General features: G+C 40.9%; 1 protein-coding gene across 1 annotated transcript in view; it reads right to left on the reverse strand.

The window, feature by feature from the left end:
• Window positions 1-890: 890 nt before the first annotated feature.
• The window catches only part of LOC128666808 (F-box only protein 27), a 45860-nt gene continuing 32722 nt past the window's right edge, over window positions 891-14028 (reverse strand). Inside the window, exons 5-6 of the mRNA XM_053721603.1 lie at window positions 8772-8910; window positions 891-1214 (exon numbers count right to left, since the gene is read on the reverse strand). Of these exons, the coding sequence (XP_053577578.1) occupies window positions 990-1214; window positions 8772-8910 (364 nt within the window). The 3' untranslated portion in view covers window positions 891-989. The remainder of the gene's footprint in view (window positions 1215-8771; window positions 8911-14028) is intronic.

Consider the following 14028-nt stretch of genomic DNA (forward strand, 5'->3'; position numbering starts at 1 on the left):
TGTGTATGTATCTGTTTATATGTGTATATATGTATATTGATGTGTATTTATCTGGTTTATATGTGTAAATATGTATAATCATGTGCATTTATCTGGTTTATGTGTGTATATATGTATATTCATGTACATTTATCTAGTTTATGTGTGTATATATGTATATTCATGTGCATTTATCTGGTTTATATGTGTAAATATGTATATTCATGTGCATTTATCCGGTTTATGTGTGTATATATGCATATTCATGTGTATTTATCTGTTTATGTGTGTATATTTGTATATTCATGTGTATGTATCTGTTTATATGTGCATATATGTATATTCATGTGTATGTATCTGTTTATATGTGCTTATATGTATATTCATGTGTATTTATCGGTTTATGTGTATATATATGTTGGAAAATGGAGCTTGACACAAGGCTGCCACAAACCTTCAATTTGTAAAAAGAGCAATATCTGTGAAGTGCAATAAAGCGAGGTATGCATTTATATACACAAAAATCAAAAACTTTTTTTTTACTCTTTTTTTGTTTTTGTTAAAAAAATGTTTCTATACTAGGAAATAATCTGTTGTTAATGCCGGTGGGGCATGTCACATCCAACAATTAAACAGAAAGGGTTCAAACAGAACTCTGGAGCAGAAATGCTGATTCTAAACTGAACATGGGCTTGTGAACCAATCAGGGAAGGCATATATAAATAAAGACCAATCACAGGTCGTGTTCAGCTCAGGAATGGAAGTGCATTGCTGCTACAGAGCAAACTTTAAATAGTACACTTCCATATGCATTGTATACATTTTTAGTGAGAGAGGTTTTTTTTTTTGTCCCATTGATACAGAAACTAGTTCTTAGCTCTTTCTTCGCGTCACATGAAGACTTTACCATATCACTCTTAAGAATGAGTCCATTGATTGTCCATGAAATATCCTCTATAAAGAACAAGTCAGATTTTACCTGTGGTGGAAAACCATTGTTAGTGAACAATTTAATCACTTGAATGGAAATGTAATCGGTGCCGGCGATCAAAACTACTCCGAATCATTGTTTGCGACTCTGATCGGAAAGCATGTGTCCTGTTACACTTAATTGTTACAGAGGAGTTTGTGATACGTGCGCCGTAGTTGCCCTTCCAGAACTGGGTGTCTTTTCCTCTATGGGTAAAGCGCACAAAATGGACACCACGTCCATAAGTACGGAATACATGGCAGACCTGTAGTAAATGAGAAACATGGCATTAATAAAACAAATACATCACTAAATAGCTTCTGTAATGCCAACTCTGAAAATATATTTCACTTTGATCTGCATATATTATGAAATCACAAAGTGCAGTTACAGTAAGAAATATACTTAATAAAATACCCCCTTTTTAAATTTATATCTTAGTCTTAGTTGATGAATGAAGCATTATTAAATATGAAAAAAAAAATATGTATCTAATTCTATATAGAAGCTCTTATTCTCTAAGATTGCCATTATGTACCAAAATGATCACACCCACCCTGGCAAGGACAGACCTTACTCTATGCTCTATTAAAAAAAAAGGTGTTGACCCATGAAGCCTTGGCGAGTTTCCTCCCATAAAGAGTAATGAACTTCTCTAGAATTGAGAATCTCGCAATGGAGAGCACCAGTCATTGCTAATATTTTTAAGCAAATACAAATCAAACTGCATTGCTTTATACTTAGTTTACCTTGCATTTGATTCTAGTTTCATATACATGTTTTTCTACCTGTATAAGTATATTGCTTTATGGTTTTTTTATGACAAATTCTCCAGCACACATTTGGCAAGATAAAACAGCGAGAACCAAAAGAGTAAAATAAATGATAGAATATTATAAGACAACTTCAGGCACCCCCAAGAAATACCCCTGTTCAGCCCACTCACTAAGGATGCAACACTCATTTTACTTAAGAAAATTAAAGTGGTATGCTTCAATATTTCTGCTTCTTTGGAACTATTGTTATAACATATTATATAAAAACAATTTCATGTACTGAGTATATTAATTATGATTTTATTTTCCTGCATACTTTACATAATAACTTTATTGAATTATTTTGCTGAAATATTTTAATATGCATTTGAATGAGTACTATTAATACAATTTTATTGTGTACTTTGTGATTTTTATCGTCAATAAAAAATAATAATAAAGAACTATAATATTGAGCACTATACTGTAATGTGTCTCTCTTTTGCAGAAATGTTAGTGAATACCCTTAATACATACACAGCTCTCAAGATAAAATTTGCCTTAGTGGAGAGCTGTAGAGAATTGTACCCCAATTCTCTATATAAAAACTGAATATGGTTTATGAATTTTTGTAAGGATATTTTACTGCCTATTTAAAATGTATTGCTTTGAATGAAACAGAAGCACTTAAAGGGCCATGATACCCAAATGTTTAAGCACTTGAAAGTGATGCAGCATAGTTATAAAAAGCTGACTAGAAAATATCACCTGAACATCTCTATGTAAAAAAGGAAGATATTTTACTTCAAAATTCCTAATTATTCACACCCCACTGTAAAGAGACTTTAAGCAGCCAATCAGGATGCTAGTCCCAGGACAAGCTAGGGAGTGTGGCTCTGTCATGTGCTGCCACAGTCATGTTATTTTTCTATTTAGTTTAAGTTCTATCAAATCTCATGAGATTTTACTGAAATTTTATTTGTGTTTTTTTTTTTTTCAAACTTGCAGTGAGACAGAAGCTGAAGTATAACTGTTTACACAGCACTTACGCTGGTGAGCTGAGTAAATTGTGAAGTAAAATATCTTCCTTTTTTACATAGAGACGCTCAGGTTATATTTTTATGTCAGCTTTTTACAGTTATGCGGTATCAGTTTCAAGTTAATTAGCATATGCGTATTATGTCCCTTTAAATCTTTTTGGTATCCTTTATTGAAGCAGCAGCAATGTTTTATGTCCCAAATAAGTGTTCAATATGAAAAATGTAAACTACTTGCATATTTCAGTGTCTGGGTGATAATAAAAAAATGAAGAAAATTTACATAAATTTATTTTTCAGATCAGGGTGTGATTTTTACTTATCCTTAAAGGGATAGTCTAGTGAAAATTAAACATTCCTGATTTAGATAGGGCATGCCATTTTAAACAACTTTCCAATTTACTTTTATCATCAAATTTGCTTTGACCTCTTGGTATTCTTTGTTGAAAGCTAAACCTAGGTAGGCTCATATACTAATTTCTAAGCCCTTGAAGGCCGCCTCTTATCTCAATGCATTTCTAGACAGCGTTAGTTCATGTGTGCCATATAGATAACATTGTTCTCACTCCTGTGGAGTTATTCGAGTCAGCACTGATTGGCTAAAATCCAAGTCTGTCAAAAGAACTGAGATAAAGGGGTAGTCTGCAGAGGCTTAGATACAAGGTAATCACAGAGGTAAAAAGTATATTTATATAACCATGTTGGTTATGCAAAACTGGTGAATCGGTTACCTGATAATTTTCTTTTCTTCAGATGGGGAGAGTCCACAGCTGCATTCATTACTTTTGGGAATTCAGAGCCTGGCCACCAGGAGGATGCAAAGACACCCCAGCCAAAGGCTTAAATACCTCCCTCACTTCCCTCATCCCCCAGTCATTCTGCCGAGGGAACAAGGAACAGTAGGAAAAATAGGGTGAAAAATGTGCCAGAAGAACAAAAATTACAGCCACCCCATATAAAAAAGGTGGGCGGGGATCTGTGGACTCTCCCCGTCTGAAGAAAAGAAAATTATCAGGTAAGCATAATTTAAGTTTTTCTTCATAAACGGGGAGAGTCCACAGTCGCATTCATTACTTTTAGGAAAACAATACCCAAGCTATAGAGGACACTGAATGCAAAACCGGCGGGTACAAAAGATGGCCCATTCTGAGGGCACCATAGCCTGAAAACACCCAAACTCCGAAAAAAAAATGCTTCACCAGAAGCAGAAGGGACAAAAAAAGGAAAAGGCACAAGTAACTGCCCAACAGTTAGAACCAGCAAGGTCCTTGCTAGAGACCGCTTAGAATCACTAGACTTGACCGAGCCCAAAAGCCTCTGAGGAGACAAAGTCCCGCAGGCTCTCAGCCTGCAAATAAACTCACCTCCGCCCAGAAGGAAGGGAAACATCCACATTCTCCCTGAAGGGAAGAAGAGAGTAACCAATGATTTAACAGGCAAAACAGACGAAAAAACCCTACCCCCCTTGCAGAACAAAGGAGGAAAATCCCAGACCCCTATCTGCATGGATTCCAAGGGACTAAAGTAAAGCCCTGAAAAACTAAAGGGAGAAAGGTAGAAACCCTCCCCTACGCAGAGTGCTAACTCGCACCCAGGATAAAGCAACCGAAAGACAAACTGTCCCCGGGAGCCGTGAAAAAACAGCATCAGAATATCTGAATATACTCCTATGAAAGCCATAGGCTACCTGCTGCAAAGGTGGTCTAAGCGAACACAAGTCGCCAACCCTAGCTACCAAGCTAGTAAACTGCACAGGACCGTCTTCCGAAAAGAAAACTCCAAAGTAATGCAGAACAACACTTTCCCAAGAAAAGCAGGAAAGGAAAGCATAGTACCACAACCAGCAGAGAAAAAACTACCTGCTGAGGAGGGATCCACCGCAAAGCATCCCACCTAAGAAAGGCTCACAAGATCTATCCATGATCCCTGACCCTTACTCCGGGAAATGGACCCAGCTCCAAAATCGACTGGCAATGTCCGAAAAGACAAAGGTACTAAAAATTCCCCAAATCACCAAGACCTTCAGGAAGGAAAATGGAGGGGATCCAGCCCCCCAAAAAAGATTTTGTGTTCAAGAACCTAGTCGCAGCTCCCTTCCCGATGACTAAGGACACTCCCAAAAGGAGACCTTCAACTGAAACTACAGTAATGGCATGTCACAAGAAATCCAACCCTTCACCTGAAATCTTGCATGCAAGGCAGGGGGGACAACCCCACTGAAAAGAGGAAGAAAAGGAACACCGAACACCAGGTGGAATGCCAAGTCCACCCCAAAGGGAGGGGAATAAAAACAGAACAGCTCACCCGCACACAGGTATGGAGTGTAAAGCTGTAGATGGACTCAAAAGTTCAAGTACCGAATGAAAGAACCATCCGGCTACTAGGGTCGGCCCAGCAGAAATGTCCAATTCTCTGAAAAGAGAGAGAAAAATCCGCCCGTAGGAACAGAAGATGTCCCGGAACCGGGAAACTGGGCCGTCCCAAACCAGTCCTAAGGGATCTGGATACAGAACCCCAATATGTCCAGTCAAAGACAAGGAACAAAAAAACCCAGACACCCGGAACCCGCTTTAAACAAACTAACAACACCTGAGGAACCATCGGGTTACCCCATCCGGAGCAGACCTTATATCACAGGCGATGCAATCACGGTCATATCCAAGGCACCTTGGACACTGAACTCTCACGTAAGTATCCCAGACACAGAGTGCTTTAAAGACCACAGCGGGATTCAAACTCCCAACCTAAAGGGTGCTAGGCAATGATGAAAGCCACACAGCTAAAGGCTCTAGGGACAACACCCACTAAGTCCAGAGACTAAGGTAAACGTACAAGAGAACAGAGCTCAAACCTAAAAAATCTGGATTGAGAAGATAACAATAGTCTCAAAGATCCTCTCAGGATCAACTTCCCGGAAGCACCTACAGCTCAAGGATTTACAAATGAACGAGCATTCTAACCCCTGGCGGATGAAAACACAAAACGCCTAAGCAGGGGCAAACACGCAAAAAAAAGGAGACAACATAATCTGCCAAGCTCCAAAATTATGGGAGCAGACAAGATTCCCGAAAGTAGAAAAAAAAAAAAAAAAGACCCTAACTTCCTGAAACCGATTACCAGAAGGCCAGCCCCAAGGAAAGGGGACAAAAGGCCCAATTCAGCCTCGATCTGAAGGAAGAGGTATCGTCATCAAGGAAACAGAGTCCAAGAGGACAATCCCACAGGAAGCCTCAAAGGAGGAGACGAGTAAACGCCACCAGAACCTGGCACCACAGATTTCCATGGAATCCTCTATACCTCCGACCCACTATGGGAAGGAGAAAAAAAGCTCTAGCACCTGGACCAAAATAACCCAGGAGCCTACAGAGTATGCCTTAGCAGGATCCGAACCTTGGAAACCCCGCCGGCTAAGCATGGATAGGACAATTAGGACTGAGCATAATCCACTCTGATGCCCCCAGAAGAATAAACGAGAACCAGCCTGACATCTAGGAACGAAAGGTCACCTATAACTTGTAACGAAAAACAAGAAAACGAAACTCAAACAAGAGTGAGCCACTCGGCACCCCAACCGGACCAGCCAGGTATAACGGGCACCATGTGTCTGATATAGACCCCAAGGGACAGAAAACTAGTACCCAACCAGGACCAGCCTGATACATAGGGCACCCAAGAACTGTCCAAGGCCACAGAAAGTCGTAACCCTAGAAGGGAAAGACTAATTAAACAGACAAACAGTAGACATAACAATGTCCTAACTTTTCATGTAACTCCTGCAGAAGCGCCAATGCGACCACAAAATCGCTAGTATCAAATTCCAGAGAAGAAATGGTTTCCAAAAGGAAAAAATTATAACAGACAAGAGCTTTAAAAATTAAATAAAATACATCCTAACCGGATCAAAATAATAAAAAATAAAGAGGGCAACACCCGCAGGTTAACGCCCAAGAAGAACGGACACACTAACAGGACCAGCTGGTCAGAGATCCAATTCTCCCGAAGCTCAGAACTGGAATAAGATACCCCAAAGAAAAAGGTAAATTGGAGACAAAGAGATTAACTTCATCCCCCCCCACGTCTAACCCAGCTTGCTGTCCGGAACAGAAGACCGAGGACCCCTCAACCCATCAGGACTGGGATCCTCCAGCACCGCCAAAACATGCCACAGCAGGACACAAAGGCCCGCCAGTCCATAACGAAAAGACTTACCTCCATCGGGGCAACGGACGACCCTGACCCCGAGGATTGGGCCCCTGAAGCCTCAGAGGAAACCGCTTCCCCAGAGGGCTGATCTGACCCCGACGATCCCCCGCCTGATGAGCCCTGGTGAACAGAACACGGACAGTATCTCATCAACATCTCCTTTCCTGTTAGATATAAATGCGCCAATGCCATAAATATGGCCACGCAGAACCGTGCCGTAACCTCTGGAGGAAACAAGCCGCCTTCTGGAGAAGGGGTAACGGCATTAGGGATACCTGCTTGCGTAGCCAAAGAAGGTTCTAGGGCACTCGCCTCACGGGATATGGGGTCTCCAGGGGCGCATAGCTCGGCGGACTCAAAGTTCCCCGTTTCAGGAGAAAAGAGCATTCTAAAGCAACATGCGGAACATAACTGATGGGCATGGATTACCCAAGCTATTTCATACTCTTTCACAAGAAGTAGCATCTGACAAAAAAAGGCCGCTATGTTTGCGATATAGCCACGAGCCCAAGCAACACTACACATTAGCAGACAGAAATCAATGCCAATGCCATAAATATGGCCACGCAGAACCGTGCCGTAACCTCTGGAGGAAACAAGCCGCGTTCTGGAGAAGGGGTAACGGCATTAGGGATACCTGCTTGCGTAGCCAAAGAAGGTTCTAGGGCACTCGCCTCACGGGATATGGGGTCTCCAGGGGCGCATAGCTCGGCGGACTCAAAGTTCCCCGTTTCAGGAGAAAAGAGCACTCTAAAGCAACATGCGGAACATAACTGATGGGCATGGATTACCCAAGCTATTTCATACTCTTTCACAAGAAGTAGCATCTGAATCAGACATCCGTCTTCAAAAAATCAGAATCCTCCATAACTTGGATAGAAATTATGTATAGAAAAAATAAAAACGGCACTTTACAACTCCAATGGCCTAGTCACAAAGTACACCATGCAGGCCAGAAAAACCGCGCCAAGGCAACAAGGGCGTCGCGCAGCCTGACAAAAAAAGGCCGCTATGTTTGCGATATAGCCACGAGCCCAAGCAACACTACACATTAGCAGACAGAAATCACATAACAAACATGATTAAAGTACCCCCCCATTCAATAACCCCTCCTCAGGAGATATTAACCCTCGATTCCATAAGATAAAGGAGTCCCACTGAGACCCTGCTTCTTCATTTACATGACATTTCACAAATTGAAGTAAAATTAAACGATCTTACCGGAATCTACGGTGTGGAACAGGAACACGGCCTTTCAAGTGTGACAGATAGTAACCTTGCTTCTGACATGGACTTGAGTGAACAAAGCAGGCAGCGAAACTCGTCAACGCTGATTGCTAAGGAGCTGTTAATATGAGTCGGGATGGTTTCGCAGAAAGACTCTCTCTGCATCTCCGGACGCTAACTTTCATCCATGCTCTCACTGAGAGGCTGACAGGACTACTTAAAACTCCAGTCCCATTTCGGAGAGTACTACCCTCCATAAGAGACTATCTTTAATCTTCCGACACTTCTCTGCCAACCTCCTGTGACGAAAGGCAAAGAATAACTGGGGGATGAGGGGAGTGGGGGAGGTATTTAAGCCTTTGGCTGGGGTGTCTTTACCTCTTGGTGGCCAGGTTCTGAATTCCCAAAAGTAATGAATGCAGCCATGGACCCTCCCCGTTTATGAAGAAAAAAGGGATTATCTTTCTAAACAATAACAATCTTTGAGTAGACTGTCCGGCTAATGTGATCTGCAGAACAGATCTCAGGTGGTGTGTCACACTGTTTCAAAAGTATAACTAGCCAGTTTAGTAGTTTTTCCAGAGCTCTCACTCCCAGTACCTGTTTGTAGGTTGAGTCGTTCCACTGAGGAATAGGTTCCGGCCTTTGGGTGAATTCTGTTATAACAGTCACTCTGTCTCTGGCCAGAAGCTGCACTTGGATTTCATATATACAGCCACAGTCCTGCCGCCCTGCGTACCTTTAGAGATGTGCATTGGAGTAAAAAGTGAGATTCTCTAGTTATAGAAGAAATAGTGAATGGTTTGATTATATTCAATAGGCTTATTTTGAGAAATAATTCATATATATATTTGGTTAGTATTACAGTCGTGGGTATTCTATGACCTTATAACATTGTTCCTGGGTTAAATTTAAGAGGACAGTAAAGTCAAAATTAAAAGGGATACTGAACCTTATTTTTTTCTTTCATGATTCAGATAGAGCAGCAATTTTAAGCAACTTTCTAATTTACTCCTATTATCAATTTTCCTAGAGTAGAGGGGGGGAATTAGAGGGTAAGGGATATGATCTTGGAGGGGAGGGGCAGCTACACTACAGAAAAAATGTTTTTTTTTATTTAAAAAAAAAAAGAAAAATTATAGCAAATGGTACTGGCAGACAGCTGCCAGTACCTAAGATGGCAGAAATCAGTTATAGGGGGAAGGGTTACAGAGCTGTTGGGAGGGATCAGGGAAGGTAAAAGCACTGAAAAAATAATAATAATAAAAATTAAAAAAAAGTTAAACTGACCATTGGGGGGGGGGGGTCATTTAGCAGCCTAATTACCAAAAAGCAATGCCAAAGCCATATATGTCTGCTATTTCTGAACAAAGGGGATCACAGAGAAGCTTTTACAACCATTTGTGCCACGATTGCACAAGCAGAATGTAAATAATTTATGTGAGAAACCCAAAGTTTGTGGAAAAATTTACGATTTTTTCATTTGATCGCATTTGGCTGTGAAATGGTGGCATGAAATATACCAAAATGGGCCTAAATCAATACCTTGGGTTGTCTACTAAATAATAAAATATATTGTTTTGACAGGTAAATAAAAAAAAAAACACAACAAGGCTCTATTTCTATTTAAATGTAGTGATGGCAAAAATGCTAAAAATGCTTTGGACTTTTTGGGAAGTTTTAGTCTGAATTGCCCGGTCCTTAAGGGGTTAAAGCAGACTGCTCAGAGTTATCTAGCTCTTACTAACATTGTGAGGTGAATGAGGGTTGTAAGGGTTAAAGAAATATAAAAAAAGAAAATGCCAAGGACAATAAATTATAACCACTAAAGCGAGATTATAGTCCATTAAAAAAGGGCCTCAAAGAGCACTCTCTGAGCAGGTGCAGTGTCTAGCTGCATATCCGCGTATTCTCTGTATGTCTCATGTCCAGTAAAAGCTACTGCTAAAATAGCGTAGGAAAAGGGAACAAAACAGTGAATGGGCTCACGGAGACTAAAGGGCACCCAAAATAAATTACTGAAGTTTTTATTTAGCAAGTTGGGGTGGCTGATCCTATGGTAATTTTAGCTTTGTTTTGTAGCTGAACATGGGCAACAAAAAAAAACAGGTGAAGGAAGATGAAACAAAGAGGTGTAGCGTTACTAAGTTAAAGGGACATAATAATTAAACAAAATGACGTTCTAATTCGTAAGAACATGTCAATTTAAGACCAATGACCAAGCACTCGCAGAGCACAATTGGTCCCAAACAGAAACCGTCGCTGAAACAATCAGCAGCGCTACTTACACATCGATAAGTGCTGCTCATTGGCTCAGCAGTGGCTTCTTTTAAGACAATTATGGCCCTTTAAAAAAAAAAAAAAAAAAAATTATGCTTACCTGATAAATTTCCTTCTTTCCGGATATGGTGGGTCCACGGCTTGAGTAATTAATGTTGGGAATATCACTCCTGGCCAGCAGGAGGAGGCAAAGAGCCCCACAGTTAAACTGCCAAGTATTACTCCCTTACCCACAACCCCCAGTCATTCGACCGAAGGGAAATGGAGAAAAAGGAGTAACACAAGGTGTAGCGGTGGCTAAAGTTATAGTCAAAAGAACAACTATCTTAAACTAAAAGGGTGGGGCCGTGGACTCACCATATCCAGAAATAAATAAATGTATCAGGTAAGCATACATTTTGTTTTTCTTTCCTAAGATATGGTGAGTCCACGGCTTGAGTAATTACTTTTGGGAACCAATACCCAAGCTAGAGGACACAGATAAATAGGGAGGGACAAGACAGGCAGTCCTAAACAGAAGGCACCACCGCTTGAAGAACCTTTCTCCCAAAAGAAGCCTCTCCCGAGGAAAAAGTATCAAATTTGGAAAAAGTATGTAGAGAAGACCAAGTTGCAGCCTTGCAAATTTGTTCCACAGAAGCTTTATTTTTGAAAGCCCAAGAAAAGGAAATCACTCTTGTGGAATGAGCTGTAATTCTCTCAGGGGGCTGCTGTCCAGCAGTCTCATAAGCCAAACGAATTATACTTGTAACCAAAAAGAAAGAGTAGCAGCAGTAGCTTTCTGACCTTTACGTTTCCCAGAGAAACAGACAAAGAGGGCAGAGGACTGGCGAAAATCCTTAGTCGCCTGTAAGTAGAATTTAAGAGCATGTACAACATTCAAATTGTGACAAACGTTCTTTGGAAGTAGAAGGATTAGGACACAAAGAGGGAACTACAATCTCCTGATTGATATTTCTATTAGAAACAACCTTAGGAAGGAAACCTAACTTAGTACGAAGAACCGCCTTATCGGCATGAAAAATGAGATAAGGAGAATCACACTGCAGAGCTGAGAGTTCCGAGACTCTTCGAGCAGAGGTGATAGCAACAAGAAACAAAACCTTCCAAAATATTCTATGGAATGCAACGGCTAAAACTGAGCCAGCTGTAAAACTTTAAGAAGAAGGTTAAGGATCCAAGGAGGAGCAACAGACTTAAAGACAGGCCTGATTTTGACCAAGGCCTGACAAAAAGATTGCACATCTGACACATCTGCCAAACGTTTATGTAGTAAACTGATAAAGCAGAAATCTGACCCTTCTCCAGACCTTACTGAAGAAAAGATAAAATTCTAGGAATTCTAATTCTACTCTAAGAGTAGCCCTTGGATTCACACCAATAAAGATATTTACGCCATATCTTATGGTAAATCTTTCTAGTAACAGGCTTGCGAGCCTGAATCATGGTCTCAATGACTGGCCCAGAAACACCACTGTTAGAAACAATTAAGCGTTCAATCTCCAAGCAGTCAGCTTTAGAGAAACAGGATTTTGATGAAGGAAGGGACCCTGAATCAGGAGGTCCTTCCTCAGAGGTAGTCTCCAAGGTAGGAGAGATGACATCTCCACTAGGTCTGCAAACCAGATCCTGCGAGGCCGCGCATGGGCTATTAGAATCACTGACGCACTTGTGGAAGGAGAGCAAACAGAGGAAACAGGTATGCCAACCTGAAAACCCAAGGATCCGCCAGAGCATATATCTGAACAGCCTGTGGATCTCTTGACCTTGAACCGTACCTTGGAAGCTTGACGTTCTGACAAGACGCCATCAGATCTAACTCCACCACCCCCCCCCCATTTGAGGACTTAGCTGGAAAACACCTCTGGATGGAGTTCCCACTCCCCGGGATGAAAAGTCTGTCTGCTCAGAAAATCCGCTTCGCAATTGTCTACTCCTGGAATGTGGATGACAGATAGACAGCAACTAACCTCCTTCATGGCTAAGGAACTCAGAGTTCCTCCCTGGTGATTAATGTAAGCCACAGAGGTTATGTTGTCTGACTGGAACCTGATAAACTGGGCTAAATAAGTTCTTCAACATTTTACTGGAGATTACTGCTGATATAATAATAAATTATATTGTAAACCTAGAATATACTAACATTTTTATTGGAGGCACTGCTGAGATTATTGAACACATTCATACAATTTATTTGGACAGTCTGAGGCACATATTAAATATTTGAAAACTATATAGATAATTTGTCCAAACAAATCTTCAAGACCTTTATGCTTTCAAAGTACACATTCTGCTATTAAGATCTAAGCTGCCACAAAGTCTGGGATCTGTGTATTGAAAACTCAGCATGTACCAATTTGCACTGGAGTTTGAATGGTCACTTTTCCTGAAATTTGTCCCTTGGTTCAGACTTCTAGGCTCTGTTCTTTCTACAAGGGGGGTGGTGATCTGATAGGGAATATATATATATATATATATATATATATATATATATATATATATATATACACACACACACAGAAGCCAAGTTAAGTGCACTCACTGTAACCGTCCCAACTGCCAGGGTGCTGCGCAAAGATATGTAGTAGTAGCAATCCACCCACCAAGGGGAAGAAAAACGCTTCACTCTCCGGTCTTTTCCAAAAGGCTTTAATCCATATTCACAAGTAATCAGTCAAAAGACATCCCAAACGTTTTGATACCTACTGGTATCTTTTTCAATGGGTCTGAAAAAATTTCTGTGTCCCAAAAGCTTCTATCTTACCCCACACCACTCACCCTTTTATACCTCCCGGTGTTAGTGTGACTTCCGGTGTGCCGCGGCACCGCCCCCACATACGCGCGATATTCCAAACACTGAAGCGAGCAGGGAGACAACAACACAAGCGCATGGCTAATTAGCATAGCCCCACATGCACACTGACGGCCATCACGTCATTAGGCTTTCCCTTCACAAGTATCACGCATGCTGTGTGGCTTTTGGGACACAGGAATTTTTTCAGACCCATTGAAAAAGATACCAGTAGGTATCGAAACGTTTGGGATGTCTTTTGACTGATTACTTGTGAATATGGATTAAAGCCTTTTGGAAAAGACCGGAGAGTGAAGCGTTTTTCTTCCCCTTGGTGGATTGCTACTACTACATATCTTTACGCAGCACCCCAGCAGTTGGGACGATTACAGTGAGTGCACTTAACTTGGCTTCTGTGTATGATTATTTGAAGTTGCACCCTGCACAGTGTACTGCATACCTTTTGATCAATGTCATTGTGATTTTACTTCTTTTATTACCCAATTAATATCATTGCCTGCTTTTTGTCTCTGAGTGTTTTGTGCAGCTATACAAAATATTGATTTTGGCTGTATTGTTTTTATGAACTTAAAAAGGGACTTATCCTTGATCTATTCCAATACTGCATATGGGACATTACTAGGATTCTCACTGTATATTTAAAATTATAACCAGTGGCATTACACTATGGAGGCGTTGGGATCTACCCAAACCAATAAGTATAAAACTGGGGATGACAGTGTGAATAGAGAATCTTTTGTTTTTACTGAAGCTGACGCTGAACGT

Source organism: Bombina bombina, chromosome 7 (genome assembly GCF_027579735.1).
Source record: "Bombina bombina isolate aBomBom1 chromosome 7, aBomBom1.pri, whole genome shotgun sequence".
Taxonomy (NCBI): Eukaryota; Metazoa; Chordata; class Amphibia; order Anura; family Bombinatoridae; genus Bombina; species Bombina bombina.